We start from the raw sequence: 27,964 nt of genomic DNA on the forward strand, positions 1-27,964 counted from the left end.
TATTAATTATTCGTGTGTGTGGAGGTCACAACGGCCAGAATCTTACTCAGAATGTCATTCGGCCTCCATTTTGATGTTCAGGGTGACTTCCACATTTACAAGAGAACCTAAAATGGCGGCTAAATCCAAGATGGCGACTTACATTACTTTCTCTAAGGTCAAGACCTTGCCGCAGAGTTTTATTCGCATGATATTTTAGACAACTTGGCGTAGGCCAATACACATACAATTGCTGCGATAGGAGGAATAATATTGTTTCGATTCCGACAAGCCCTGCAGCCATGATGTTCGGGGTACCTATCCAAGGGAGCCTACCACTGCACCACTTGTGGAAACCCCCACCTGTAGACTTGGAACAAGTAGAGTGCAGAAGACAAGACAGAGTCAGGAAGGCCGTACCAAGCACCCTCCAAGTAGGGGACACAGCTCTTGTGAAGAACAGAGCACAGAAACGGAAGATGACCCTCCCCTACAAATCAGTCCCCTGGACCATAACCCAAAGAAAACATGGGCTTGCCACCACCACACGAGGGCGTGAGACCGTGACCTGAAATGTGTCTCACTTCCAAGGGACCGCTCCCACCCTATGGGAAGAGTCAAAAGAGAACACACGCCCCAGGGAGACCTGCCCCACACAGGAGGACAGCACGCCACCAAGAAAAGAACATGAAGATCAAATTCAAAGCCGCCCAGCACCATGTGAAGTGGACGAGAGTCTGGTCAGTTCACACACCCCACAGAGAGAGCGAGGAGAAGGTTATTCACTCTGGAAACTTCTAGCACCCTCGACAAGGCTACAAGGATACACCTTGAATGGCATCTACACCCACATGCCAAGCTGAAGGTCCAGGACTGGGTGTGGAGAAACGGTCTAGTGAACGAACCACAAGAAGGACAGGAGCAACAACTGTTCTATTCATCCAAGGTTGGGAAGGGATGTGGTGTCCACGGGACTCCTGTCACGTGGGCAAATGAATAAAGGTGCAGGAGAAAGCCCACCAAGGGCCTGTTCCCGCTCTGACCACCGAGCTGCAGTGTCAGTGTCCTTTCATTGCACGTCCTGCAGCATGGCGCCACACCTGCCTGGTCAGGTCTGCCCATCACCCAGGGTTAATCTGCAACAGACTGTAGTGCCACTCTCCCCACTGGTGCTCCACTCCCTGTGCAGGCAAGCAGGCATTTTAAAAGCACAGTGTGTAGCCGGAAATTATAATCCCTGGCAACACAGTGCAACTGCAGGGGTCCGGAGTTCCTCAGTGTGTGTTGCATTCCACACACTGCTCTCTTCGCTCTGGTCAATCTGCAACATACGGTAGTGACCCCCCCTCCTCCGGCTCTCTGCTCCACTTGAAGGATAATTATTTGGGAGAATGACTGAATGAATGAATGCACGGTCGATATATTGTGTTGTTGAATGGATGGTTGATTGAATAATTGGTTAATTCACTGATTAGTTGAATGATTGGTTTGCTTAGTTTGTCGAGTTATTGATTGATTGGTGTGTTGGCTGGATTATTGAAGGACTGATTGGTTGAAAGACTGATTCAATGAATGAATGCATGAATGAATGGTCGATTCAAGGTTTTTGTTGAATGGATGGTTGATTTATTTGGTGCCTGGATGATTGAAGGGTTAATTTGTTGAAAGACTGGATGAATGGATAAATGAATGGTTGCTTGAGTTATTGATTGATGGACTGTATGGCTGATTGACTGTTTAGTTGAAGATGTGGTTGCTGTGTTGCTTCATTCATTGAACTATTGATTCGTTGGTTTGGTAACTGGATGAAAGAAGGATCGATTGCTTGAAAGGCTGGTTGAATCACCAATTGATCAGGTGAATGAGTGGGTGAATGATCTGTTCGCTGAATGATTAATCTGCTGAAGACTGGTTGGATGAATGAACGAACGAACGAACGAACGAACGATTGTTTGGTCGATTGAGAGATATTGGGCGACGCGCCTCTGTGCTATGATAGCCACCCGTGAGTGCACCCCCAGTGAGGTCTGACTCGGGGCGTAATCCCGGCTCTGGGGCAGGCGCACCGGGCTGTGCTTGGAAGTGTTGCGCACGACCTCATCGCGGGTACGTGTTCTGTGCGCACCTGTGGCGACCGTGCACGAGGCCATTGCTACACCGTGCCAGGCTGTTCTCTGGGCACTGTAGACTTCCAGAAGGTGAGGTGCTTTTCCAACAACAGGTGCTGCGGGTCTTCTGCGAATTGCATAATCCCGCCTGTGTGTAAGTGTGCAGAAAGCAGGCGGTATTTGTGGCTTCGTGGTCAATGCAAACACCGCGTTATGTGGGTCCATTGTGGCGGAAAGGCTCGGGGCAGCAGCCAGCCCTCCCGATGTGCTCATCAAAGCTCCCTTGTGTGTGGAGGGCAGGGCAGGGGAGGCTAGGAGCTCCCAGGAAGCCGTAGGAGTCACACCAGCACTGCACAAGATTACTCCAGAGCCGTGCCTTCGCTCACCGGGCCAGCCCCCAAACCTGTTCCCCCCGCCTCCTGTTAGGCACCGGTGAGCACGCACAATGAAGTTCTGGCCACTCGGTCACTGATTGAATTAGCAGCCCCCGCCCCCCTATCCCACACCCCAGTGCACGCCAGAGCCGCCCAGAGGACTGCGGTGTCCAGCCAGCAGAGCAGGTCCTGATGGAGAGCAGCCGCGACGCGCAACATGCGCTCCTCAATGAAGGCGAGGAGGGGGCTATGGTAGGACTCCCCGTTTGCTTTTCATTTTCCTGCACTGCTTTCCGGTCCATTCGTGTGTAATAGGGAAAAGTTTAACATGCGTGTCATTTGTGTGCCCTCTTCCAAGTTCATTCCCCCTGGCAGCTGTCCTGGAAGGCCCGAGCCGATGCCCGCGCAGCGCACTGTGTAACAATAACTCGCAGAATGTCCTTGCTCCGAAAGCTCGAGGAGTCCGTGTTCCCGAGCCGGGCACGGGCTGCCCCACGAGTGCCCTCACACTTATTGTCTCCTGTTGGGGTCACGGGACTGGGGGGGGGGCAGAGTCGCCAGTCTCTGGGGTGACCGCTCCTGGCACACATGAACAAGTGACCCCTTTTTATGTGTTTCTCGTTGTTGCAGATGTCACATTGCACCCCCTTTCATCCCAGGAATGTGTTATATATTGAATAGGGGGCATTCGTCTCTGCGGGCCTAACATATAGCATCTGTGGAACTCCTGAGTAATACAACGCCATAATGTTATTGCCTACTCCCCTCTCCAGTGCAGACATTACAGATAGCGCTTCGACGCCATAACGAATGGCAGGAGGCGCTCTACAAATAACATATTCCGCCACGCGGTTTAGTTTAGTTTAGTTTATTTATTTATATGGCCCGGAGGCATCTGGGCACATTTCTTACAAGGTTAAAGTTACTGAAGGAAGTATTTCTCACATAATACAGATGGAATACTTGTTACAGTAAACGCGCAGGTACTCAAGGATACAGAGCATAGGCAAGCACGCGTAATGAGCGGGGTGCCTCTGTGTCCAGGCCAGAGAGCCATTTTTGAGTTTTGTGTTTGAAGGCTCTGAGTTGGGTGGGGAGGGTGTTCCAGAGTTTGGCAGCTAGTTCCTGCTGTTTGTAGCTTGACTGGTGATATTTAAGGACGGGGCAGTGCTGGCCTGGCCCCCGAATGATAATTACGCATTGTCTTGAAAGATTTGAACCCCCCGCTTCCCCCGGCCTAAAGTGCATGTTTGCTGGTATCCTGCGGTGGCCCGAGGGCCGCTATCCCCGTTTTGCCTGGGGTGTGGGAGGCGGGCGGGGGTGCGGATTGCGAGGGGGGGGGGGTGGAGCTCTGGCTGGCATCGCCGTGCAAGGATTGCACCTCTTCTGACTCTGGAGAACTTTGAAGATGCCCCCTTTGAATCTCCCTCCTGGAGAGTCCTGCTGTCTATCTTCACCCTCATCTTCCGTCTCCTGACCCCTTTTCTTACCGACTCCTGAGGGTGGGAGGGGCCTGACGACCTCCCTCACCCCTCATCGTGTAACTGCCACTCCCAGCCAGGGAGGATGGCCCCGCCATTGTCTCAGCCACAGACTTATCTAAAATACACACTAAAGGATAACCTCAAATAAAGAAGGCATGCAGACATCCAACAGCTGGGGGCTTCCTGGCACCAGCTGCAGCCCCCACACCGCGCCGCGCTCCGTGCGCCCGGCCTCCATCACTCCCATGCACCCGGCCTCCATCACTCCCATGCACCCGGCCTCCATCACTCCCATATACGCCCGGCCTCCATCACTCGCCTGGCCTCCATCACTCTCATGCGCTCAGCCTCCATCACTTCCATATGCGCCTGGCCTCCATCACTTGCCAGGCCTCCATCACTCCCATGCGCCTGGCCACCATCACTCGCCCAGCCTCCATCACTCCCATGCGCCTGTCCTCCATCACTCACCCTGCTTCCATCACTCCCATGCGCCTGGCCTCCATCAAACGTCCGCCTACATCACTCCCATGCACCCGCCTCCATTACTGGCCCAGCCTCCATCACTCCCATGCGCCCGGCCTCCAACACTCACCCGGCCTCCATCACTCCCATGCGCCTGGCCTCCATCACTCCCATGCACCCAGCCTCCATCACTCCCATGCGCCCGGCCTCCATCATTCCCATGCACCCGGCCTCCATCACTCGTCCGCCTCCATCACTCCCATGCACCCGGCCTCCATTACTCGCCCGGCCTCCATCACTCCCATGCGCCCGGCCTCCAACACTCACCCGACCTCCATCACTCCCATGTGCCTGGCCTCCATCACTCCCATATGCCCGACCTCCATCACTCGTCTGCCTGATCACTCCCATGCGCCTCCATCACTCACCCGGCCTCCATCACTCCAATGCGCCTAGCCTCCATCGCTCCCATATGCGCCTGGTCTCCATCACTTGCCAGGCCTCCATCACTCCCATGCACCCGGCCTCCATCACTCGCCCGGCCTCCATCACTCCCATGCACCTGTCCTCCATCACTCCCATAAGCGCCTGGCCTCCATAACTCGCCCAGCCTCCATCACTCCCATGCACCCAGCCTCCATCACTTGCCAGGCCTCCATCACTCCCATTCGCCTAGCCTCCATCACTCCCATGCACCTGTCCTCCATCACTCCCATAAGCGCCTGGCCTCCATAACTCGCCCAGCCTCCATCACTCCCATGCACCCAGCCTCCATCACTTGCCAGGCCTCCATCACTCCCATTCGCCTAGCCTCCATCACTCCCATGTGCCCGGGTCCATCACTCACCCGCCTCCGTCACTTCCATGCGCCCGGCCTCCATCACTTGTCTGCCTCCATCACTCCCATGCACCCGGCCTCCATCACTCGCCTGGCCTCCATCACTGCAATGCGCACAGCCTCCATCGCTCCCATATGCGCCCGGCCTCCATCATTTGCCAGGCCTCCATCACTCCCATGCTCCCGAACCTCCATCACTCGCCCGGCCTCCATCACTCCCAGGCACCCTGCCTCCATCACTTGCCCGGCCTCCATCACTCCCATGCGCCTGGCCTCCATAACTCCCATGTGCCTGGCCTCCATCCCTCCCATGCACCTGGCCTCCATCACTCGTCCACCTCCATAACTACCATGCACCCGGCCTCCATCACTCGCCCAGCCTCCATCACTCCCATGCGCCCGGCCTACATCACTTGCCAGGCATCCATCACTCCCATGCGCCCGGCCTCCATCACTTGCCTGGCCTCCATCACTCTCATGCGCCTGGCCTCCATCACTCCCATGCGCCCGGCCTACATCACTCCCATGCACCCGGCCTCCATTACTCGCCCAGCCTCCATCACTCACCCAGCCTCCATCACTCCCATGCGCCTGGCCTCCATCACTCCCAAGCACCCGGCCTCCATCACTCCCATGCACCCGGCCTCCAAAACTCGCCCAGCCTCCATCACTCTCATCTGTCTGGCCTCCATCACTCCCATGCGCCCGACCTCCATCACTTGTCCACCTCCATCACTCCCATGCGTCCAGCCTCCATCACTCGCCCGGCCTCCATCATTCCCATGTGCCTGGCCTCCATCACTCCCATGCGCCTGGCCTCCATCACTCCCTTGCGCCCGGGCTCCATCACTCGTCTGCCTCCATCACTCCCATGCACCCGGCCTCCATCACTCATCCGGCCTCCATCACTCCCATGCACCCTGCCTCCATCACTCCCATGTGCCTGGCCTCCATCACTCCCATGCGCCTGGCCTCCATCACTCCCTTGCGCCCGGCCTCCATCACTCGTCTGCCTCCATCACTCCCATGCACCTGGCCTCCATCACTCATCCGGCCTCCATCACTCCCATGCACCCTGCCTCCATCACTCCCATGTGCCTGGCCTCAATCACTCCCATGAGCCTGGCCTCCATCACTCGTCCACCTCCATCACTCCCATGCGCCCGGCCTCCATCACTTGCCCAGCGTCCATCACTCCCATGGGCCTGGCCTACATCACTCGCCCGGTCTCCATCACTCCCATGCGCCCGATCTCCATCACTCGTCTGCCTCCATCACTCCCATGCACCCTGCCTCCATCACTTGCCCGGCCTCCATCACTCCCATGCGCCTGGCCTCCATCACTCCCATGTGCCTGGCCTCCATCACTCCCATGCACCTGGCCTCCATCACTCGTCCACCTCCATAACTCCCATGCACCCGGCCTCCATCACTCGCCCAGCCTCCATCACTCCCATGTGCCCGGCCTACATCACTTGCCAGGCATCAATCACTCCCATGCGCCTGGCCTCCATCACTTGCCTGGCCTCCATCACTCTCATGCGCCTGGCCTCCATCACTCCCATGCGCCCGGCCTCCATCATTCCCATGCACCCGGCCTCCATTACTCGCCCATCCTCCATCACTCCCATGCACCTGGCCTCCATAACTCTCCCAGCCTCCATCACTCTCATCTGCCTGGCCTCCATCACTCCCATGCGCCCGACCTCCATCACTTGTCCAACTCCATCACTCCCATGCGTCCAGCCTCCATCACTCGCCTGGCCTCCATCACTCCCATGCGCCTGGCCTCCATCACTCCCATGCGCCTGGCCTCCATCACTCCCTTGCGCCTGGCCTCCATCACTCGTCTGCCTCCATCACTCCCATGCACCCGGCCTCCATCACTCATCCGGCCTCCATCACTCCCATGCACCCTGCCTCCATCACTCCCATGTGCCTGGCCTCAATCACTCCCATGCGCCTGGCCTCCATCACTCGTCCACCTCCATCACTCCCATGCGCCCGGCCTCCATATGATATGATATGGTATTTGTAACGCGCCTATACACAAGTGTTTCAAGGCGCGACGAGGCAGGGAGGGGGGGAAACAAGGGGAAGACAGACAAACGATCCTACTAGGCCAGGTGTCATTCAGATCGCGCAAGTGCAGAGGTAAGGGGAAAAGGAGAAAGTGCAGGGGGAGGAGGTGGGGGGGAAAGTGCAGTACAAGGTAAGTAGCGTAATAAAATAATAAATAATAATAAAAGGGCCAGCTGGTGGCAAGTGCGAGGTAAGTGCAGAGCAAGTGCTGGGAAGGGGGCTGTAGGGATGCAGTGACAGTCCCACAGTACAGGGGGAGCCAGGGAGGCAGTGCAAGTGGAGAGTGGCTGGGCCTTGGACCGAGGTCACAGAGTGGCCCAGATGCAGGTTTAGTGCAAACTTCAGTGGGGAGTTTAGCAGGTTTAGCAGGGGAGAGGGAGAGAGAAGGCAGAAGCGAAGAGGAAGGTTTTGAGGTGCTTCCGGAACCAGAGATGGTTCTCCTCAAGTTTCAGGGAGGCAGGAAGGCTGTTCCAGAGGGAGGCCCCTGCTGCGGAGAGAGATCTACCCCCAGCTCGTTGCTTCGAGAAGCGGCTGACCATGAGGGAGTTGGAGACGGATGAGCGAAGGGCTCGTGAAGGCAGATATTTAGGAAGAGAGAGTTGAAGGTATTGTGGCCCCAGGCCCCAGAAGGCCTTGTGGACAATGCAGAGGGTTTTGAACTTAATCCTCGCAGCCACTGGGAGCCAGTGAAGAGATTTCAGTCCTGGAGAGATACGGTCCCTGGGCTTGAGGCCAAGGACAAGTCTCGCAGTTCTGTTCTGGATAAGTTGCAGAGGGCGGAGAGTGGAGGCAGGCAGATTAAGATAGAGGCTGTTACAGTAGTCCAGCCTTGAGAGAACCAGGGCTCGGGAGACAGTGAGCTTCTGGGGGAAGGAGAGGAAGGGAAGAATACCTCTGAGGAGGTGCAGCTGGTAGTGTGACTTCTTAGAGACGTCAGAAATATGAGGAGAGAAGGAGAGTGTGGAGTCGAAGATGACCCCGAGGTTTTTAGCTTTGCAGGTAGGGGCAGGAAGAGGGCCAAGGGAGGCCGGCCAGAGAGCTGCAGGAAAGGAGGGAGTGGGTGTGCCGATGAGTAGAATCTCAGTCTTACTGGCGTTAAGGCAGAGGTCATTGGCGGCACACCATTCCTGGATAGCAGACAGACAGTCGGAGATGAGGGAAGGAGAGGAGGAGGCCGAGGGTAGCCTGAAAATGAGCTGGGTATCGTCCGCATAGCACTGAAAGTGGGGGCAGAGAGCGGGGATGCGGTGGGCAAGGAGTGCCAGATACTGATTGAAAAGCCAGGGAGAGAGGTTGGATCCCTGGGGGACACCACAGGTGGAGAAAAAGATGTCAGAGAGGAAGGAGCCCATTTGGACCTGGGAGGGTCGACCGGAAAGGAAAGAGGTCAGCCATGCCAGAGCCTGACCAGTGATACCCAGGTTATCACGGAGACGGTTGAGCAGGATGGCATGGTTGACAGTGTCAAAGGCAGAGGAGAGATCGAGCAGAATGAGAACACAGGGAGTGTTGGAATCGAGGTTCAGGAGCAGGTCCTCACGGATGTTCAGGAGAGCAGTTTCCGTGCTTCTGGCCGCTCTGAAGCCGGATTGATGGTCATGAAGATTACCAACATATTCAGCATGGAGGTTAAGCTGGGAGATGGCCAGTTTCTCCAGGAGCTTGCCCAGGAAGGGAGTAATGGAGATTGGGCGATAGTTGGCCGGGCAGGAGGGGTCGGAAGAGGGTTTCTTGAGGAGGGGGTGCACAAGGGAGTGCTTGAGGGGGGATGGGAAGACTCCAGAGGCGAATGAGTGGTTGCAAAAGTCAGCTAGGGCAGGAGCCAGGGAGTCGATGTGGTCCTTGATGGTTTTGGAGGAACAGGGGTGAACCTGTTTAGACGAGGTTTTCATAGATCGGACTTGTCTGGAAACCTCATCAGCAGAAAAAGGTGGAAAAGCAGAGAAGGAGGGCGGAGGGGCGGATTCTCATGACGGGGGCAAGGATATCGAGAGTATCAGATATAGAGGAATAGAGCATGGAGAGGGCTGCGTCAGGGTGGGAGTCAGCCGAGGGGGGAGAAGGGACTGAGAAGGTAGCAGCGAAAGCCTCAGCTGACACGCGCTTCATGGGTCGGATGACCGAGAAGGTGGGTGGCAGTGAAGAGGGTGGCTTTGCCTGTGGGGTAGGGAGGGAGAGGTGGGAGGATAGGAGAAAGTGATCGCTCCAAGAGAGAGGAGTGGAGAGAGGGAGGGAGAGGGGAAGGTCAGAAGAGATCAGAGCATCAAGAGTGTGCCCTGCAGAGTGAGTAGGCCCAGACGGGAGAATAGAGAGTGAGAGAGAGTTGCAGAGTTCGCGGAAGAGACCAGTGGGGGGACAGGAGGCATCGAGGTGGATGTTGAAGTCACCGAGAAAGAGGAGTTGGGTGGTTGAGGAAAGGAGTGAGGAGGAGAGGTCAGCCCACTCAGAGAGGAAGGAGGAAATTTGACCAGGTGGCCGATAGATAGTAGCCACGGTAAGGGAATGGCTAGGAGAGAGAGAAAGTCGGCAGACAAGACATTCAAAAGAGGAGTAGGTCTGCGTAGGAGTGACAGTGGCAGGAATCCACTCAGGGAAGATAAGGGCAACACCACCCCCTGCACGGTTGGGCCTGGGCACGGAGAGGATCTTGTAGCCGTCAGGTAGGAGTGTGTCAAAGCTGGTGGCAGAGCTGGCTGTGAACCATGTCTCAGTGAGACAAAGGACGTCGAGGTCCAGTTCCTCAAGAAGGTGACAGATATCGGAGGAGTGCTTGATGGCAGAGCGAGTGTTTAGAGTGGCAATGTGGAGAAGGCTGCCATCCTTGAAGAACTTCCGGGGAGGGGTACAGATCAGAGGTACGCCCTGCGGAGGTATTGAAGAAGGAGGTGAAGAAGGAGCACGAGAGGGGGCAGGGAGGGAGGGTAGAGGCAAGGTAGCCAAGGATAGAGGAGGGGGGACAGCGGGAGCGGAGAGGAAGTTGATGAGGCATGGGAAGCGTCTATCAAAGAGGTGAAGGTTGGCCTGAGGGCCTTGGACCAAGACGGTCCCGTTAGCATAGACATTAATGATGGCTTTAGAGGAGTGGAAAGGGGCCAAGAGGACATCCCAACGGGTGCCACCATTTATGGGAGAGGTGGAGAAAGGAGAGAGCACAGCGACCATGTGAAGGGTCCAAAGGTCAGGTGAAGGCACGAAAAAGAGAATGTCAGTGAGAGTTTCCTTGGAGCAGGCGCTCGTGTAGGTGTCAGCGATAGGGAGGCCTGGGTTGGAGACCAGGATGTCCTTTTTAAACTTTTTCCTACCGGATTTAGTGAGGAGAGCAGGATAGTCAATGGAGAAGCAGTTCGAGTAGATAGGCGAGATAGAGAGCACCATGGAGTAGGTTGGGAGGCGGACGACACGAGTATGCAGACAGGAAATGAGTGGAGGGCACTAGTTTACCACAATGCAGAGCAAACAGTAATGCGTAGTAGGTCAGGGCCACCTAAGTTTGAGAATCCTGCGAGGGGAGAAAAACACCCTAGTTTACGACAATGCAGAGCAAACAGTAATGCGTTATAGGTCAGGGCCACCTAAGTTTGAGAATCCTGCGAGGGGAGAAAAACACCCTAGTTTACCACAATGCAGAGCAAACAGTAATGCGTAGTAGGTCAGGGCCACCTAAGTTTGAGAATCCTGCGAGGGGAGAAAAACACCCTAGTTTACCACAATGCAGAGCAAACAGTAATGCGTTATAGGTCAGGGCCACCTAAGTTTGAGAATCCTGCGAGGGGAGAAAAACACCCTAGTTTACCACAATGCAGAGCAAACAGTAATGCGTTATAGGTCAGGGCCACCTAAGTTTGAGAATCCTGCGAGGGGAGAAAAACACCCTAGTTTTTCCACAATGCAGAGCAAACAGTAATGCGTTATAGGTCAGGGCCACCTAAGTTTGAGAATCCTGCGAGGGGAGAAAAACACCCTAGTTTACCACAATGCAGAGCAAACAGTAATGCGTTATAGGTCAGGGCCACCTAAGTTTGAGAATCCTGCGAGGGGAGAAAAACACCCTAGTTTACCACAATGCAGAGCAAACAGTAATGCGTTATAGGTCAGGGCCACCTAAGTTTGAGAAACCTGCGAGGGGAGAAAAAAAACACCCTAGTTTACCAAACAATTGGAATAGGGGGGGGGGGCGAGGCATCATGTGGATGAGGTGAGCAAGGTGAGGAGGGGGGGGGGCCAGAGAGCGGAGAGCAGGTGGAACTGGCGCCTGGCGTCCCCTGCGGACACCTGCAGACACACAAGGGAGCCGCAGTCGTAGGAGCCGCCCTTTGCCTAAGGGGCCCTTGGCCTAGGGGGCTGCCGGGCAGGGGGGCTGCCCAGAGGGAGTGGGATAAAAAGCAGAGGGAGAGGAAGGGGAGGGGGGGGTGGGCGGGAAGGGAGGCGGGAATGGAGAGGGGAGAAGGAGGACCAGGAAGTGAGGAGGAGGGAGGGGGCAGGGGGCAGCACACAGACGCGCACGGAGCGCTGGCAGCAAGAAAACAAAAACGATTCAAAAAATAATATAACTGGAGGCTTAACTGGAGCCCAACGGGGCTCGGGAGGCAGCCTCAGCAGCAAGCCACACGGGGCTACGGCGACCGCTCCAACCCGCTCAGGCTCAACAAGGAAGCGAGCCCAGCCTCCATCACTCCCATGCGCCTGGCCTACATCACTCGCCCGGTCTCCATCACTCCCATGCACCCGATCTCCATCACTCGTCTGCCTCCATCACTCCCATGCACCTGCCTCCATTACTCGCCCGGCCTCCATCACTCCCATGCGCCCGGCCTCCAACACTCACCCAGCCTCCATCACGCCCATGCGCCTGGCCTCCATCACTCCCATGCGCCCGTCCTCCATCACTCGCCCGGCCTCCATCACTCCTATGCGCCTGGCCTCCATCACTCATCCACCTCCATCGCTCCCATGCGCCCGTCCTCCATCACTCGCCCTGCCTCCATCACTCCCATGCGCCCAGCCTCCATCACTCCCATGTGCCCGGCTTCCATCACTCCCATGCGCCCAGCCTCCATTACACGCCTAGCCTCCATCACTCCCATGCACCCGGCCTCCATCACTCGCTAGGCCTCCATCACTCCCATGTGCCTGGCCTCCATCACTCCCATGCACCCGGCCTCCATCACTCTCTTGTGCCCGGCCTCCATCACTCCCATGCGCCCGGCCTCCATCACTCATCTACCTCCATCACTCCAATGCGCCTGGCCTCCATCACTCGCCTGGCCTCCATCACTCCCTTGCACCCAGCCTCCATCACTCACCCAGCCTCCATCACTCCCATGCGCATGGCCTCCATCACTCTCATGTTCCTGGCCTGCATGATTCCCATGCGCCCAGCCTCCATCACTCGTCCACCTCCATCACTCTCATGCGCCTGGCCTCCATCACTCGCCCGGCCTCCATCACTCCCATGCGCCCAGCCTCCATCACTTGCCAGGCCTCCATCACTCCCATGCGCCCGGCCTCCATCACTCGCCCAGGCCTCCATCACTCCAATGTGCCTGGCCTCCATCACTCCCATGTGCCCGGCCTCCATCACTCCCATGCACCCAGCCTCCATTACTCGCCCAGACTCCATCACTCCCATGCACCTGGCCTCCTTCACTCGCCCGGCCTCCATCACTCGCCCAGCCTGCATCGCTCCCATATACGCCCGGCCTCATCACTCACCAGGCCTCCTTCACTCCCATGCGCCTGGCCTCCATTGCTCCCATGCACCTGGGCTCCATCACTCGCCCAGCCTCCATCACTCCCATGCGCCCGGCCTCCATCACTCGTCCACCTCCATCACTCCCATGCGCCCGACCTCCATCACTCACCTGCCTCCATCACTCCCATGCACAGGGCCTCCATCACTCGGCCGCCTCCATCGCTCACATGTGCCTGGCCTCCATCGTTCCCATGTGCTCGGCCTCCATCACTCGCACGGCCTCCATCACTCCCATGTGTTCGGCCTCCATCACTCCTATGCGCCTGGCCTCCATCACTCCTATGCGCCCGACCTCCATCACTCGCCCAGCCTCCATCGCTCCCTTGTGCCCGGCCTCCATCACTTGCCCAGCCACCATCGCTCCCATATGTGCCCGGCCTCCATCACTTGCCAGGCCTCCATCAATCCCATGCGCCTGGCCTCCATCACTCATCCGCCTTCATCACTCCCAAGCGCCCGTCCTCCATCACTCGCCCGGCCTCCATCACTCCCATACGCCCGGCCTCCATCACTCGCCCGCCTCCATCGCTCCCATGCGCCTTGCCTCCATCGCTCCTATGCGCCTGGCCTCCATCCTAGCCCAGCCTCCATCGTCCCATGCGCCCGGCCTCCATCACTTGCCCAGCCACCATCCCTCCCATTAGTGTCCGGCCTCCATCACTTGCCAGGCCTCCATCAATCCCATGCGCCCGGCCTCCATCACCCATCCACCTCCTTCACTCCCATGCACCCGGCCTCCATCACTCGCCCGGCCTCCATCACTCCCATGCACCTGGCCTCATCACTCCCATAAGCGCCTGGCCTCCATAACTCACCCAGCCTTCATCACTCCCATGCGCCCAGCCTCCATCGCTCCCATATGCGCCCAGCCTCCATCACTTGCCAGGCCTCCATCACTCTCATGCGCCCGGCCTCCATCACTCCCATGCGCCTGGCCTCCATCACTCCCAGGCGCCCGGCCTCCATCACTCCCATGTGCCTGGCCTCCATCACTCCCATGCGCCTGGCCTCCATCACTCGTCCAACTCCATCACTCCCATGCACCCGGCCTCCATCACTCAACCGGCCTCCTTCACTCCCATGCACCCAGCCTCCATCACTCCCATGTGACCGGTTTACATCACTTGCCAGGCATCCATCACTCCCAGGCGCCCGGCCTCCATCACTTGCCGGCCTCCATCACTCCCATGCGCCCTGCCTACATCACTCGTCTGCCTCCATCACTCCCATGCACCCGGCCTCATTCACTCGCCCGGCCTCCATCACTTGCCCGGCCTCCATCACTCCCATGCGCCTGGCCTCCATCACTCCCCTGTGTCTGGCCTCCATCACTCCCATGCGCCTGGCCTCCATCACTCGTGCACCTCCATCACTCCCATGCACCCGGCCTCCATCACTCAACTGGCATCCATCACTCCCAGGCGCCGGGCCTCCATCACTCCCATGTGCCTGGCCTCCATCACTCCCATGCGCCTGGCCTCCATCACTCGTCCACCTCCATCACTCCCATGCACCCGGCCTCCATCACTCAACCGGCCTCCTTCACTCCCATACGCCCAGCCTCCATCACTCCCATGTGACCGGCCTACATCACTTGCCAGGCATCCATCACTCCCATGCGCCTGGCCTCCATCACTTGCCCGGCCTCCATCACTCAACCGGCCTCCATCACTCCCATGCGCCCAGCCTCCATCACTCCCATGCGCCCGGCCTACATCACTTGCCAGGCATGCATCACTCCCATGCGCCCGACCTCCATCACTTGCCCGGCCTCCATCACTCCCATGCACCTGGCCTCCATTACTCGCCCAGCCTCCATCACTCCCATGCGCCTCGCCTCCATCACTCACTCGGCCTCCATCACTCGCCCAGCCTCCATCGCTCCCATATGCGCCTGGCCTCCATCACTTGCTAGGCCTCCATCACTCCGATGCACCCAGCCTCCATCACTCGCCTGGCCTCCATCACTCCCATGCGCCTGGCCTCCATCACTCGCCCAGCCTACATCACTCCCATGCGCGCGGCCTCCATCACTCTCATGTTCCTGGCCTCCATGATTCCCATGTGCCCGGCCTCCATCACTCGTCCACCTCCATCACTCTCATGCGCCTGGCCTCCATCACTCGCCCGGCCTCCATCACTCCCATGCGCCCAGCCTCCATCACTTGCCAGGCCTCCATCACTCCCATGCGCCCGGCCTCCATCACTCGCCCAGGCCTCCATCACTCCAATGCGCCTGGCCTCCATCACTCCCATGTGCCCGGCCTCCATCACTCCCATGCACCCAGCCTCCATTACTCGCCCAGCCTCCATCTGTCAGAATGCACCAAAGTATCAACCGAAAAGGATACAATATTCAAAAGGATACAGGAGGTAGGGTCTTCCGGATCCCTGTTCACCCGACTTGATAGTCGTGAAGTCAACAAAGACCTTCCAAATGATACAACCCTCTGGCTGATAAAACAGGCAGAGCGATGGATCACTGGAAAGGGCGTGGGTAAGGTATAGTAATCCAGCCTAGGACAAATTAAAGTATCATGAATAACTGCTCCAACCTGAGTATGATGAGTTAGATAATGACAGGAATGATCACACTGACCTGTATCTCTGGGTAGAACAATCCAGAAGTCTCTTGATGGATTTGAAATGAAGAACAAAACGACAGGGAAGGGAAAATTAGTAAGGGAGACTTATCCCGGACGGAACGAGGCTCACGCTAGATACGGGTTGTATTCACCACAGGATAGCGTCCAAAGTTCAGTTCAAAGTCACTTCCAATAATCCTTGAAAGGCTTCCTTCCCACTTAGTGATCAATCCTTCTGTTAATTCCACAGATGCAGGAGTTAGAAGAAAATAGTGTTTGAAGACAACGTGAGCGTGTGGATTTACACGTGGGCAGGAATCGCGCAGCCTGGGCCAGCCGCGTGTGAAGACAACGTGCGCGTGTGGATTTACACGCGGGCAGGGTTCGCGCAGCCTTGGCCAGCCGCACTTGAAGACGAAGAGCACGTGTGGATTTTACACGCGGGCAGGATTCACGCAGCCTGGGCCAGCCGCACTTGAAGACGAAGAGCGCGTGTGGAAGTTACACACGGGCAGGATTTACGCAGCCTTGGCCAGCCGCGTATGAAGACAAAGAGCGCGTGTGGACTTTACACGCGGGCAGGATTCACGCAGCCTGGGCCGGCCGCACTTGAAGACGAAGAGCGCGTGTGGATGTTACACGCGGGCAGGTTTTACGCAGCCTTGGCCAGCCGCGTATGAAGACAAAGAGCGCGTGTGGACTTTACACGCGGGCAGGATTCACGCAGCCTGGGCCGGCCGCACTTGAAGACGAAGAGTGCGTGTGGATGTTACACGCGGGCAGGTTTTACGCAGCCTTGGCCAGCCGCGTATGAAGACAAAGAGCGCGTGTGGATTCTACACGCGGGCAGGATTCACGCAGCCTGGGCCGGCCGCACTTGCAGACGAAGAGCGCGTGTGGAATAGCACGCGAAGGGATAGCTCCAGGAATCAGCGTGTGGCGGAACACACGCTATCGAAGGTCCAAAAGTAGCTGTAGGAATATACCAGGATGTAGATCAGAGGTTCAGCTACACGACGCCAATAGAGACGATCAGAAGCAGCGAGTGAAGTTTCTACGCTGCTTAAATACGTGATACCGTAGTTCACGTGACGAAGCAAAAGTCACGTGAAGTTAGCGACGTGAAAAGTGTAAACGTCGTTTTCCCGGTAACGTATCGAATAGCCTCCATTTGGAGTAGAACGGTCTAGCTGTTCTACGAGCGTAGCGTCCAGCATGCATGACAGTGCCATCCCCCAAAGGGACAACCTCTCCCCTTCTTGTGTGGAAGCGCTTCAATAAAGCAGGAGCATGAATGTTGGAAAGAGGTTCCCAGGACCTATCTTCGGGTCCATAGCCCTTCCAGTCCACCAGATAAAATGGTCTACCAGAACGGAGTTTCATATCCAGTATGTCTTGTACCTCGTATTCATCAGACCCCCGCACAGAAATAGCCACAGGCCGTACCGGCAGTCTAGTAGTGTCAGAGAAAGGCTTGATGAGCGAGACGTGGAATACAGGATGCACCCGCCATCGTTGTGGCAAAGCCAGACGTACAGCAGCAGGATTAAGAACATGGAGCACAACATACGGACCGATGAATCTAGGCAACAATTTCTTTTTGCCCGGAATTTTTAAGTTCTTAGTGGATAGCCAGACTTTCATCCCAGCCTTATAGACAGGTGCGGACACCCTATGAGCATCGGCATAGAACTTGTCACGTCGTTTGGCCTGCTCCAAATGCTGCTTCACCTTTCTTTGTAATCTCTTCAGATCACGAAGCGTACGGCCTGCGGCAGGCGTGTCCAGGGATAGACCGGAATCTAGAGGTATTGATCGGGGGTGTTGTCCATAGAGAGCATAGAACGGTGAAGTGCCTATGGCACTATGATAAGAGTTGTTATAGGCGAATTCAGCCGCCGGCAGTACCGTGAGCCAATCCGATTGGTATTGCAAACACAGACACCGCAGATATTGTTCCATAGTACAGTTGACCCTTTCGGTCTGTCCGTCGGTTTGAGGATGATAAGCGCTGGACATTCTATCATCAATTAGTAATGCAGATGTTAAGGCTCTCCAAAAGCGTGACGCAAACTGCGAGCCCCTGTCAGTAATGATTACTGATGGTAGACCAAAGAAACGGAATATATGTTGGATGAATAGATCAGCCAGAACAGTAGCAGTTGGTAAACCAATACAAGGAATAAATAGGGCCAATTTAGTGAAATAATCCACTACGACCCATAGGGTATCATATCCTTGATTTGGGGGGAGTTCCACCACAAAGTCCATAGATATCATGTCCCATGGTTTGGTAGGGACAGGCAGGGATTGGAGTAAGCCCACTGGTTTACCAGGAGTATTTTTACATTGGATACATACAGAACAAGAAGATACGTAGTTTATAACGTCTTTTGCCATGGATGGCCACCAGCACCACCTTTTGAGCAGGTCCAGTGTTTTCTTCTGTCCAGGATGGGCTGCAATCAAGGAATCATGATTCCAATTGAGGGCCTTATCCCGCATTGAAGGAGTTGATAGATAAAGCACCCCCTGTGTGAATGGTAAACCGTTATGCACGTCTAGATTCATATCCTGGACTACTTGTGGATTATTTTTTACCCACTCTTGTATTTCGGTCTTTAAGGATGGTTGAACCGAACAACCACAAATCACATGATCTGCCAACAGCTGGATCTGTACTTGTTTTTCTTCCTGCGCCTCTTTACTCATACGGGACAAAGCGTCCGACTTAACATGTTCTCGGGCAGGACGATAGGTGACCTGGAAATCGTATTGGGCAAAAAAGACATGCCATCTGGCCTGACGGGCCGTAAGGCATTTCATGGATTTGAATGCTTGGAGATTTCTATGGTCAGAGTACACCAACACCTGTTGTTTGGCCCCAAGAAGATGATGACGCCATTCTCGGAAGGCATCTTTGATAGCCAGTAGTTCCCGTTCAGTAACGGTGTAGTTCCGTTCATATGAGGTGAGTTTACGAGAGAAGAAAGCCACTGGGTGTTCCTCCTTGGTTTCTGTGCAGACTTGTGAGAGCACTGCGCCAATAGCGACACTGGATGCATCCGCTTCAACGACAAACTGGCGATCAGGATCCGGATGTTGAAGCACGGGTGCAGTGGTAAATGCTTCCTTCAGTTTTTCGAATGCTGCTTGGGCATGTTGGTTCCAACAGAAAGGTACTTTGGAACTTGTTAAAGCCGTCAAAGGAGCTACTGTTTTGGAAAAGGAATGGATGAATCTGCGATAGAAATTCGCAAAGCCCAAGAAAGACTGTAGCGATTTGACGTTATGTGGAATTGGCCAATTCAAGACGGCCTTTACCTTGGAACGACTCATTCGAGCACCTAGATTGGTAATGTCGTAACCAAGGAATTCCACTTCCTGCGAATGAAAGACACATTTTTCGGCTTTCACATAGAGGTGGTTCTCCCTAAGTCTTTGTAGGACTGTAGAAACATGTCTGACGTGTTCCGATAGAGATGAGGAGTAAATCAAAATGTCGTCCAGATAGACAACCACAAAACGGTCCATGATGTCTCTGAATATATCATTCATGAAGAATTGAAATGTGGCGGGAGCATTGCACAGACCAAAAGGCATCACCAAATATTCGTAAAGACCATACCGTGTCTTAAAAGCGGTCTTCCATTCGTCGCCTTCACGAATGCGAACCAAATTGTATGCACCTCGCAAGTCCAGTTTGGTGAAGTAGCTGGAAGTGCCTAACTGATCCAACAGCACGTTTATTAGCGGTAAGGGGTATTGGTTTTTGATGGTGATATCATTAAGTGCCCTGTAATCAATGCAGGGTCTGAGGTCTCCCTCTTTCTTAGGAACAAAGAATAGAGGAGATGCAGCAGGAGATTGCGAGGGTCGTATAAAGCCCATGGCTAGCGCCTTGTCAATGTATTCCTTTAACACGACATCTTCTTTAGGTGTTAATGAATAAACACGGCCTGTAGGAATTTTGGCACCCGGAATCAGTTCGATAGGACAGTCGTACTGTCGATGAGGAGGTAATTGTTCTGCCTGGCCTTTATCAAAGACATCAGCATAATCAGCGTATTCGCATGGTATGATATTGTCGCATCGATGTACAACGCTGATAGCAGAATCCTCCACCACAGAGGCCAATATGTGTTGTTTATTTGACACCTCCTGACTGGTAAAGCAATGTTCGTTGCAATGAGTCGAAGGATATTGGAGCGATCCCGAAACCCAGTCAACAGTAGGATTGTGAAGGGTTAACCATGCAAGACCAAGTATGATCTCGTACTGCGGAGCAGCAATAACATCGAAGACGATTTCTTCTGAATGGTTATTTCATAACGTCATCCGAACAGGTACCGTCTCCTGGGTTACCATACCAGAAGTTAACACAGATCCGTCCACGGTATTCACCGTTTCAGGTTTTTTTTTGTTTACTAGGGGTAAGGAACGGTTCTTGGCATAGGTGATGTCTATATAATTGCTGGTGGCGCCAGAATCAACCATGGCCTTGGAAACCACTTCTCGCTCATCACAAAATGTAACGTCACCTGTACTATTACAGGTGCATGTTTAGGAATGGTACTGGAGTCCGATGAAACACTCGACATAGGGACTCCTGCTAATGTCGAGTTTTGGCGTTTCCCGCACGCTTGACGGGTTTTTTAGGACATGTTGCCAATAAATGCTCGGAAGAACCACAATACATACATAAGTGGTTTTTTCTTCGGTTCTCCCGTTCTGTATTGGACAATCGGCCTCTCACGGCGCCTATTTGCATGGGTTCAGGGTCGTTAGAGATGACTGCTGGTGTCTCTGACCGCCCCGAGACTGGCATGAAGGGCTTTTTCTCTCCCTTTCGAGCATTCCTTCGGGCGTCGATTTGTAGAACCAAATCAAGCAGCTCTGGGAAACCCGTAGGAACCACAGGAACAGTAGATAAGGCGTCTTTCAGTTCTTCAGAAAGACCCTTGTAAAAAACAGCCGTTTTCTTGCTGTCAGGCCATTGGGTTTCCGCCGTCAGTTGATTGAACCGGGCGACGTAAGACATAAGGGGTTGGCTGCCTTGTTGTAGGTTAAGCAACTCCAAATCTGTGGCTTGAGTAGAGTAACGCATGTCAAAGACTTTACTCATAGCAGTCAAGAGATCGTCACAATCGTACAACAAAGGGCTATTAGTTTCCAACAAAGGGTTAGCCCAAGCAGCAGCCGTGCCCCCTAAATGGGAAAGCACGAAGGCTGCTTTTGTGGTTAGGTCAGGAAAAGACGTAGGACGGCAAAGGAAATGGAGTCGGCACTGGTTTACAAAGGTTCTGTAGGTTTTGGGATCACCCGTGAACCTTTCTGGAGGGGCCAAGGGAAACTGAGTGGGCATAACCACGTTAATAGTCTCCTGTGGGGGTGCCGTAGTCCCAGATCCGGATGCGGTAGCCATCGGCGCTTGTGTTCCCTGAGGACTACCATGTAGGGCGTCTTGCATAACGTCCATACGGTGCCGTAACATGTCCTGTGCAGTAACCATTTCGTTTCTCAAATCGTGGATCAACTGCGTCAAAACAGTTAAAGGATCCGTACCCTCCATGGCTTCTGATTCTGTCAGAATGCACCAAAGTATCAACCGAAAAGGATACAATATTCAAAAGGATACAGGAGGTAGGGTCTTCCGGATCCCTGTTCACCCGACTTGATAGTCATGAAGTCAACAAAGACCTTCCAAATGATACAACCCTCTGGCTGATAAAACAGGCAGAGCGATGGATCACTGGAAAGGGCGTGGGTAAGGTATAGTAATCCAGCCTAGGACAAATTAAAGTATCATGAATAACTGCTCCAACCTGAGTATGATGAGTTAGATAATGACAGGAATGATCACACTGACCTGTATCTCTGGGTAGAACAATCCAGAAGTCTCTTGATGGATTTGAAATGAAGAACAAAACGACAGGGAAGGGAAAATTAGTAAGGGAGACTTATCCCGGACGGAACGAGGCTCACGCTAGATACGGGTTGTATTCACCACAGGATAGCGTCCAAAGTTCAGTTCAAAGTCACTTCCAATAATCCTTGAAAGGCTTCCTTCCCACTTAGTGATCAATCCTTCTGTTAATTCCACAGATGCAGGAGTTAGAAGAAAATAGTGTTTGAAGACAACGTGAGCGTGTGGATTTACACGTGGGCAGGAATCGCGCAGCCTGGGCCAGCCGCGTGTGAAGACAACGTGCGCGTGTGGATTTACACGCGGGCAGGGTTCGCGCAGCCTTGGCCAGCCGCACTTGAAGACGAAGAGCACGTGTGGATTTTACACGCGGGCAGGATTCACGCAGCCTGGGCCAGCCGCACTTGAAGACGAAGAGCGCGTGTGGAAGTTACACGCGGGCAGGATTTACGCAGCCTTGGCCAGCCGCGTATGAAGACAAAGAGCGCGTGTGGACTTTACACGTGGGCAGGATTCACGCAGCCTGGGCCGGCCGCACTTGAAGACGAAGAGCGCGTGTGGATGTTACACGCGGGCAGGTTTTACGCAGCCTTGGCCAGCCGCGTATGAAGACAAAGAGCGCGTGTGGACTTTACACGCGGGCAGGATTCACGCAGCCTGGGCCGGCCGCACTTGAAGACGAAGAGTGCGTGTGGATGTTACACGCGGGCAGGTTTTACGCAGCCTTGGCCAGCCGCGTATGAAGACAAAGAGCGCGTGTGGATTCTACACGCGGGCAGGATTCACGCAGCCTGGGCCGGCCGCACTTGCAGACGAAGAGCGCGTGTGGAATAGCACGCGAAGGGATAGCTCCAGGAATCAGCGTGTGGCGGAACACACGCTATCGAAGGTCCAAAAGTAGCTGTAGGAATATACCAGGATGTAGATCAGAGGTTCAGCTACACGACGCCAATAGAGACGATCAGAAGCAGCGAGTGAAGTTTCTACGCTGCTTAAATACGTGATACCGTAGTTCACGTGACGAAGCAAAAGTCACGTGAAGTTAGCGACGTGAAAAGTGTAAACGTCGTTTTCCCGGTAACGTATCGAATAGCCTCCATTTGGAGTAGAACGGTCTAGCTGTTCTACGAGCGTAGCGTCCAGCATGCATGACACCATCACTCCCATGCGCCTGGCCTCCTTCACTCGCCCGGCCTCCATCACTCGCCCAGCCTGCATCGCTCCCATATGCGCCCGGCCTCCATCACTCACCAGGCCTCCTTCACTCCCATGCGCCTGGCCTCCATTGCTCCCATGCGCCCGGGCTCCATCACTCGCCCAGCCTCCATCACTCCCATGCGCCCGGCCTCCATCACTCGTCCGCCTCCATCACTCCCATGCGCCCGACCTCCATCACTCACCTGCCTCCATCACTCCCATGCACAGGGCCTCCATCACTCGGCCGCCTCCATCGCTCACATGTGCCTGGCCTCCATCGTTCCCATGTGCTCGGCCTCCATCACTCGCCCGGCCTCCATCACTCCCATGTGTCCGGCCTCCATCACTCCTATGCGCCTTGCCTTCTTCACTCCTATGCGCCCGACCTCCATCACTCGCCCAGCCTCCATCGCTCCCTTGTGCCCGGCCTCCATCACTTGCCCAGCCACCATCGCTCCCATATGTGCCCGGCCTCCATCACTTGCCAGGCCTCCATCAATCCCATGCGCCTGGCCTCCATCACTCATCCGCCTTCATCACTCCCAAGCACCCGTCCTCCATCACTCGCCCGGCCTCCATCACTCCCATACGCCCGGCCTCCATCACTCGCCCGCCTCCATCGCTCCCATGCGCCTTGCCTCCATCGCTCCTATGCGCCTGGCCTCCATCCTAGCCCAGCCTCCATCGTCCCATGCGCCCGGCCTCCATCACTTGCCCAGCCACCATCCCTCCCATTAGTGTCCGGCCTCCATCACTTGCCAGGCCTCCATCAATCCCATGCGCCCGGCCTCCATCACCCATCCACCTCCTTCACTCCCATGCACCCCGCCTCCATCACTCGCCCGGTCTCCATCACTCCCATGCACCTGGCCTCATCACTCCCATAAGCGCCTGGCCTCCATAACTCACCCAGCCTTCATCACTCCCATGCGCCCAGCCTCCATCGCTCCCATATGCGCCCAGCCTCCATCACTTGCCAGGCCTCCATCACTCTCATGCGCCCGGCCTCCATCACTCCCATGCGCCTGGCCTCCATCACTCCCATGTGCCTGGCCTCCATCACTCATCCACCTCCATCACTCCCATGCACCCGGCCTCCATCACTCAACCAGCCTCCTTCACTCCCATGCACCCAGCCTCCATCACTCCCATGTGACCAGCTTACATCACTTGCCAGGCATCCATCACTCCCATGCGCCCGGCCTCCATCACTCGTCCACCTCCATCACTTCCATGCACCCGGCCTCCATCACTCAACTGGCCTCCTTCACTGCCATGCACCCAGCCTTGATCACTCCCATGTGACCGGCTTACATCACTTGCCAGGCATCCATCACTCCCATGCGCCCGGCCTCCATCACTTGCCCGGCCTCCATCACTCCCATGCGCCCTGCCTACATCACTTGTCTGCCTCCATCACTCCCATGCGCCCGGCCTCATTTACTCACCCGGCCTCCATCACTCGCCCGGCCTCCATCACTCCCATGTGCCTGGCCTCCATCACTCCCCTGTGCCTGGCCTCCATCACTCCCATGCGCCTGGCCTCCATCACTCGTGCACCTCCATCACTCCCATGCACCCGGCCTCCATCACTCCCAGGCGCCCGGCCTCCATCACTCCCATGTGCCTGGCCTCCATCACTCCCATGCGCCTGGCCTCCATCACTCGTCCACTTCCATCACTCCCATGCACCCGGCCTCCATCACTCAACCGGCCTCCTTCACTCCCATGCGCCCAGCCTCCATCACTCCCATGTGACCGGCCTACATCACTGGCCAGGCATCCATCACTCCCATGCGCCTGGCCTCCATCACTTGCCCGGCCTCCATCACTCCCATGCGCCCTGCCTACATCACTCGTCCGCCTCCATCACTCCCATGCGCCCGGCCTCCATCACTCGCCAGGCCTCCATCACTCGCCTGGCCTCCATCACTCCCATGTGCCTGGCCTCCATCACTCCCACGCGCCTGGCCTCCATCACTCGTCCACCTCCATCACTCCCATGCACCCGGCCTCCATCACTCAACCGGTCTCCATCACTCCCATGCGCCCAGCCTCCATCACTCCCATGCGCCCGGCCTACATCACTTGCCAAGCATGCATCACTCCCATGCACCCGACCTCCATCACTTGCCCGGCCTCCATCACTCCCATGCGCCTGGCCTCCATTACTCCCATGCGCCCGGTCTCCATCACTCCCATGCACCCGGCCTCCATCACTCGCCCGGCCTCCATCAGTCCAATGCGCCTGGCCTCCATCACTCCCATGCGCCCAGCCTCCATCACTCGTCCACCTCCATCACTCTCATGCACCCGGCTTCCATCACTCGCCCAGCCTCCTTCACTCTCATGTGCCTGGCCTCCATCACTCCCGTGTGCCCGGCCTCCATCACTCGTCCACCTCCATCACTCCCATGCGCCCGGCCTCCATCACTCGCCTCCATCACTCCCATGCACCCGGCCTCCATCACTCGCCCAGCCTCCATCACTCTCATGTGCCTGGCCTCCATCACTCCCATGCACCCGGCTTCCATCACTCGTCCACCTGCATCACTCCCATGAGCCCGGCCTCCATCTCTCTCATGTGCCTGGCCCCCATCACTCCCATGCACCCAGACTCCATCACTCCCATGCGCCCGGCCTCCATCACTCGCCCGGCCTCCATCACTCCCATGTGCCTGGCCTACAACACTCCCATGCGCCTGGCCTCCATCACTCCCTTGCGCCCGGCCTCCATCACTCGACCGCCTCCATCACTCCCATGCACCCGGCCTCCATCACTCGCCCTGCCTCCATCACTCCCATGCGCCCAGCCTCCATCACTCCCATGTGCCTGGCCTCAATCACTCCCATGCGCCTGGCCTCCATCACTCATCCACCACCATCTCTCCCATGCGCTCGGCCTCCATCACTCGCCCGGCCTCCATCACTCCCATGCGCCTGGCCTACATCACTTGCCAGGCCTCCATCACTCCCATGCGCCTGGCCTCCATCACTCATCCATCTCCATCACTCCCATGCGCCCGGCCTCCATCACTCTCATGTGCCCGGCCTCCATCACTCCCATGCGCCCAGCCTCCATCACTCCCTTGCGCCCGGCCTCCATCACTCCCATGCGCCCGGCCTCCATTACACGCCCAGCCTCCATCACTCCCATGTACCCGGCCTCCATCACTCGCCCGGCCTCCATCACTCCCATGCACCGGGCCTCCATCACTCCCATGTGCCTGGCCTCCATTACACACCCAGCCTCCATCACTCCCATGCACCCGGCCTCCATCACTCGCTTGGCCTCCATCACTCCCATGCGCCTGTCCTCCATCACTCCCATGCCCCCGGCCTCCATCACTCCCATGCGCCCGGCCTCCATCACTCTCATGTGCCTGGCCTCCATCACTCCCATGCGCCCGGCCTCCATCACTCGTCCACCTCCATCACTCCCATGCGCCTGGCCTCCATCACTCGCCTGGCCTCCATCACTCCCATGCACCCAGCCTCCATCACTCCCATGCGCCCAGCTTCCATCACTTGCCAGGCTTCCATCACTCCCATGCGCCTAGCCTCCATCACTTGCCCGGCCTCCATCACTCCCATGGGCCTGGTCTCCATCACTCCCATGCACCCGGCCTCCATCACTCCCATGCACCCGGCCTCCATTACTTGCCCAGCCTCCATCACTCCCATGCGCCAGGCCTCCATCACTCACCAGGCCTCCATCACTCACCCAGCCTCCATCGCTCCCATATGCACCCGGCCTCCATCACTTGCTAGGCCTCCATCACTCCGATGCGCCCAGCCTCCGTCACTCACCTGGCCTCCATCACTCCCATGCACCTGGCCTCCATCACTCACATGCGCCCAGCCTCCATCACTCACCCAGCCTCCATCACTCCCATGCACCCGGCCTCCATCACTCTCATGTGCCTGGCCTCCATCACTCCCATGCGCCCGGCCTCCATCACTCATCTACCTCCATCACTCCCATGCGCCCGGCCTCCATCACTCGCCCGGCCTCCATCACTCCCATGCACCTGGCCTCCATCACTCCCATGCGGCCAGCCTCCATCACTCGCCCAGCCTCCATCACTTCCATGCGCCCGGCTTCCATCACTCGCCCAGGCCTCCATCACTCCCATGCGCCTGGCCTCCATCACTCCCATGCACCCAGCCTCCATTACTCGCCCAGCCTCCATCACTCTCATGCACCTGGCCTCCTTCACTCGCCCGGCCTCCATCACTCGCCCAGCCTCCATCGCTCCCATATGTGCCCGGCCTCCATCACTTGCTAGGCCTCCATCACTCACATGCACCTGGCCTCCAGCACTCCCATGCGCCTGGCCTCCATCACTCGTCTTTCTCCATCACTCCCATGTGCCCGGCCTCTATCGCTCCCATATGCGCCCGGCCTCCATCACTCACCAGGCCTCCATCACTCCCATGCACCTGGCCTCCATTACTCCCATGCGCCTGGCCTCCATCATTTGCCCAGCCTCCATCACTCCCATGCGCCCGTCCTCCATCACTCCTATGCGCCCAGCCTCCATCACTCGTCCGCCTCCATCGCTCCCATGTGCCCGGCCTCTATCGCTCCCATATGCGCCCGGCCTCCATCACTCACCAGGCCTCCATCACTCCCATGCACCTGGCCTCCATTACTCCCATGCGCCTGGCCTCCATCATTTGCCCAGCCTCCATCACTCCCATGCGCCCGTCCTCCATCACTCCTATGCGCCCAGCCTCCATCACTCGTCCGCCTCCATCACTCCCATGTGCCCGGCCTCTATCGCTCCCATATGCGCCCGGCCTCCATCACTCACCAGGCCTCCATCACTCCCATGCACCTGGCCTCCATTGCTCCCATGCGCCCGGCCTCCCCATCACTCACCTGCCTCCATCGCTCCCATGCACAGGGCCTCCATCACTCGGCCGCCTCCATCACTCACATGTGCCTGGCCTCCATCGTTCCCATGTGCCCGGCCTCCATCACTCGCCCGGCCGCCATCACTCCCATGTGTTCGGCCTCCATCACTCCTATGTGCCCGGCCTCCATCACTCCTATGCGCCCAGCCTCCATTACTCGCCCAGCCTCCATCGATCCCATGCGCCCAACCTCCATCACTTGCCCAGCCACCATCGCTCCCATATGTGCCCGGCCTCCATCACTTGCCAGGCCT

At 56.6% G+C, this 27,964-nt stretch overlaps 1 protein-coding gene across 2 annotated transcripts in view; it reads left to right on the top strand.

The window, feature by feature from the left end:
* Window positions 1-2,632: 2,632 nt before the first annotated feature.
* Window positions 2,633-27,964, top strand: part of LOC138491101 (probable cation-transporting ATPase 13A4) — a 978,968-nt gene continuing 953,636 nt past the window's right edge. For both annotated transcript variants that reach the window (XM_069617419.1, XM_069617420.1), the window contains exon 1: window positions 2,633-2,713. In XM_069617419.1, the coding sequence (XP_069473520.1) occupies window positions 2,654-2,713 (60 nt within the window). In that variant the 5' untranslated portion in view covers window positions 2,633-2,653. The remainder of the gene's footprint in view (window positions 2,714-27,964) is intronic.

The sequence above is a fragment of the Ambystoma mexicanum genome, chromosome 10, assembly GCF_040938575.1.
Source record: "Ambystoma mexicanum isolate Mex_15411 chromosome 10, UKY_AmexF1_1, whole genome shotgun sequence".
Taxonomy (NCBI): Eukaryota; Metazoa; Chordata; class Amphibia; order Caudata; family Ambystomatidae; genus Ambystoma; species Ambystoma mexicanum.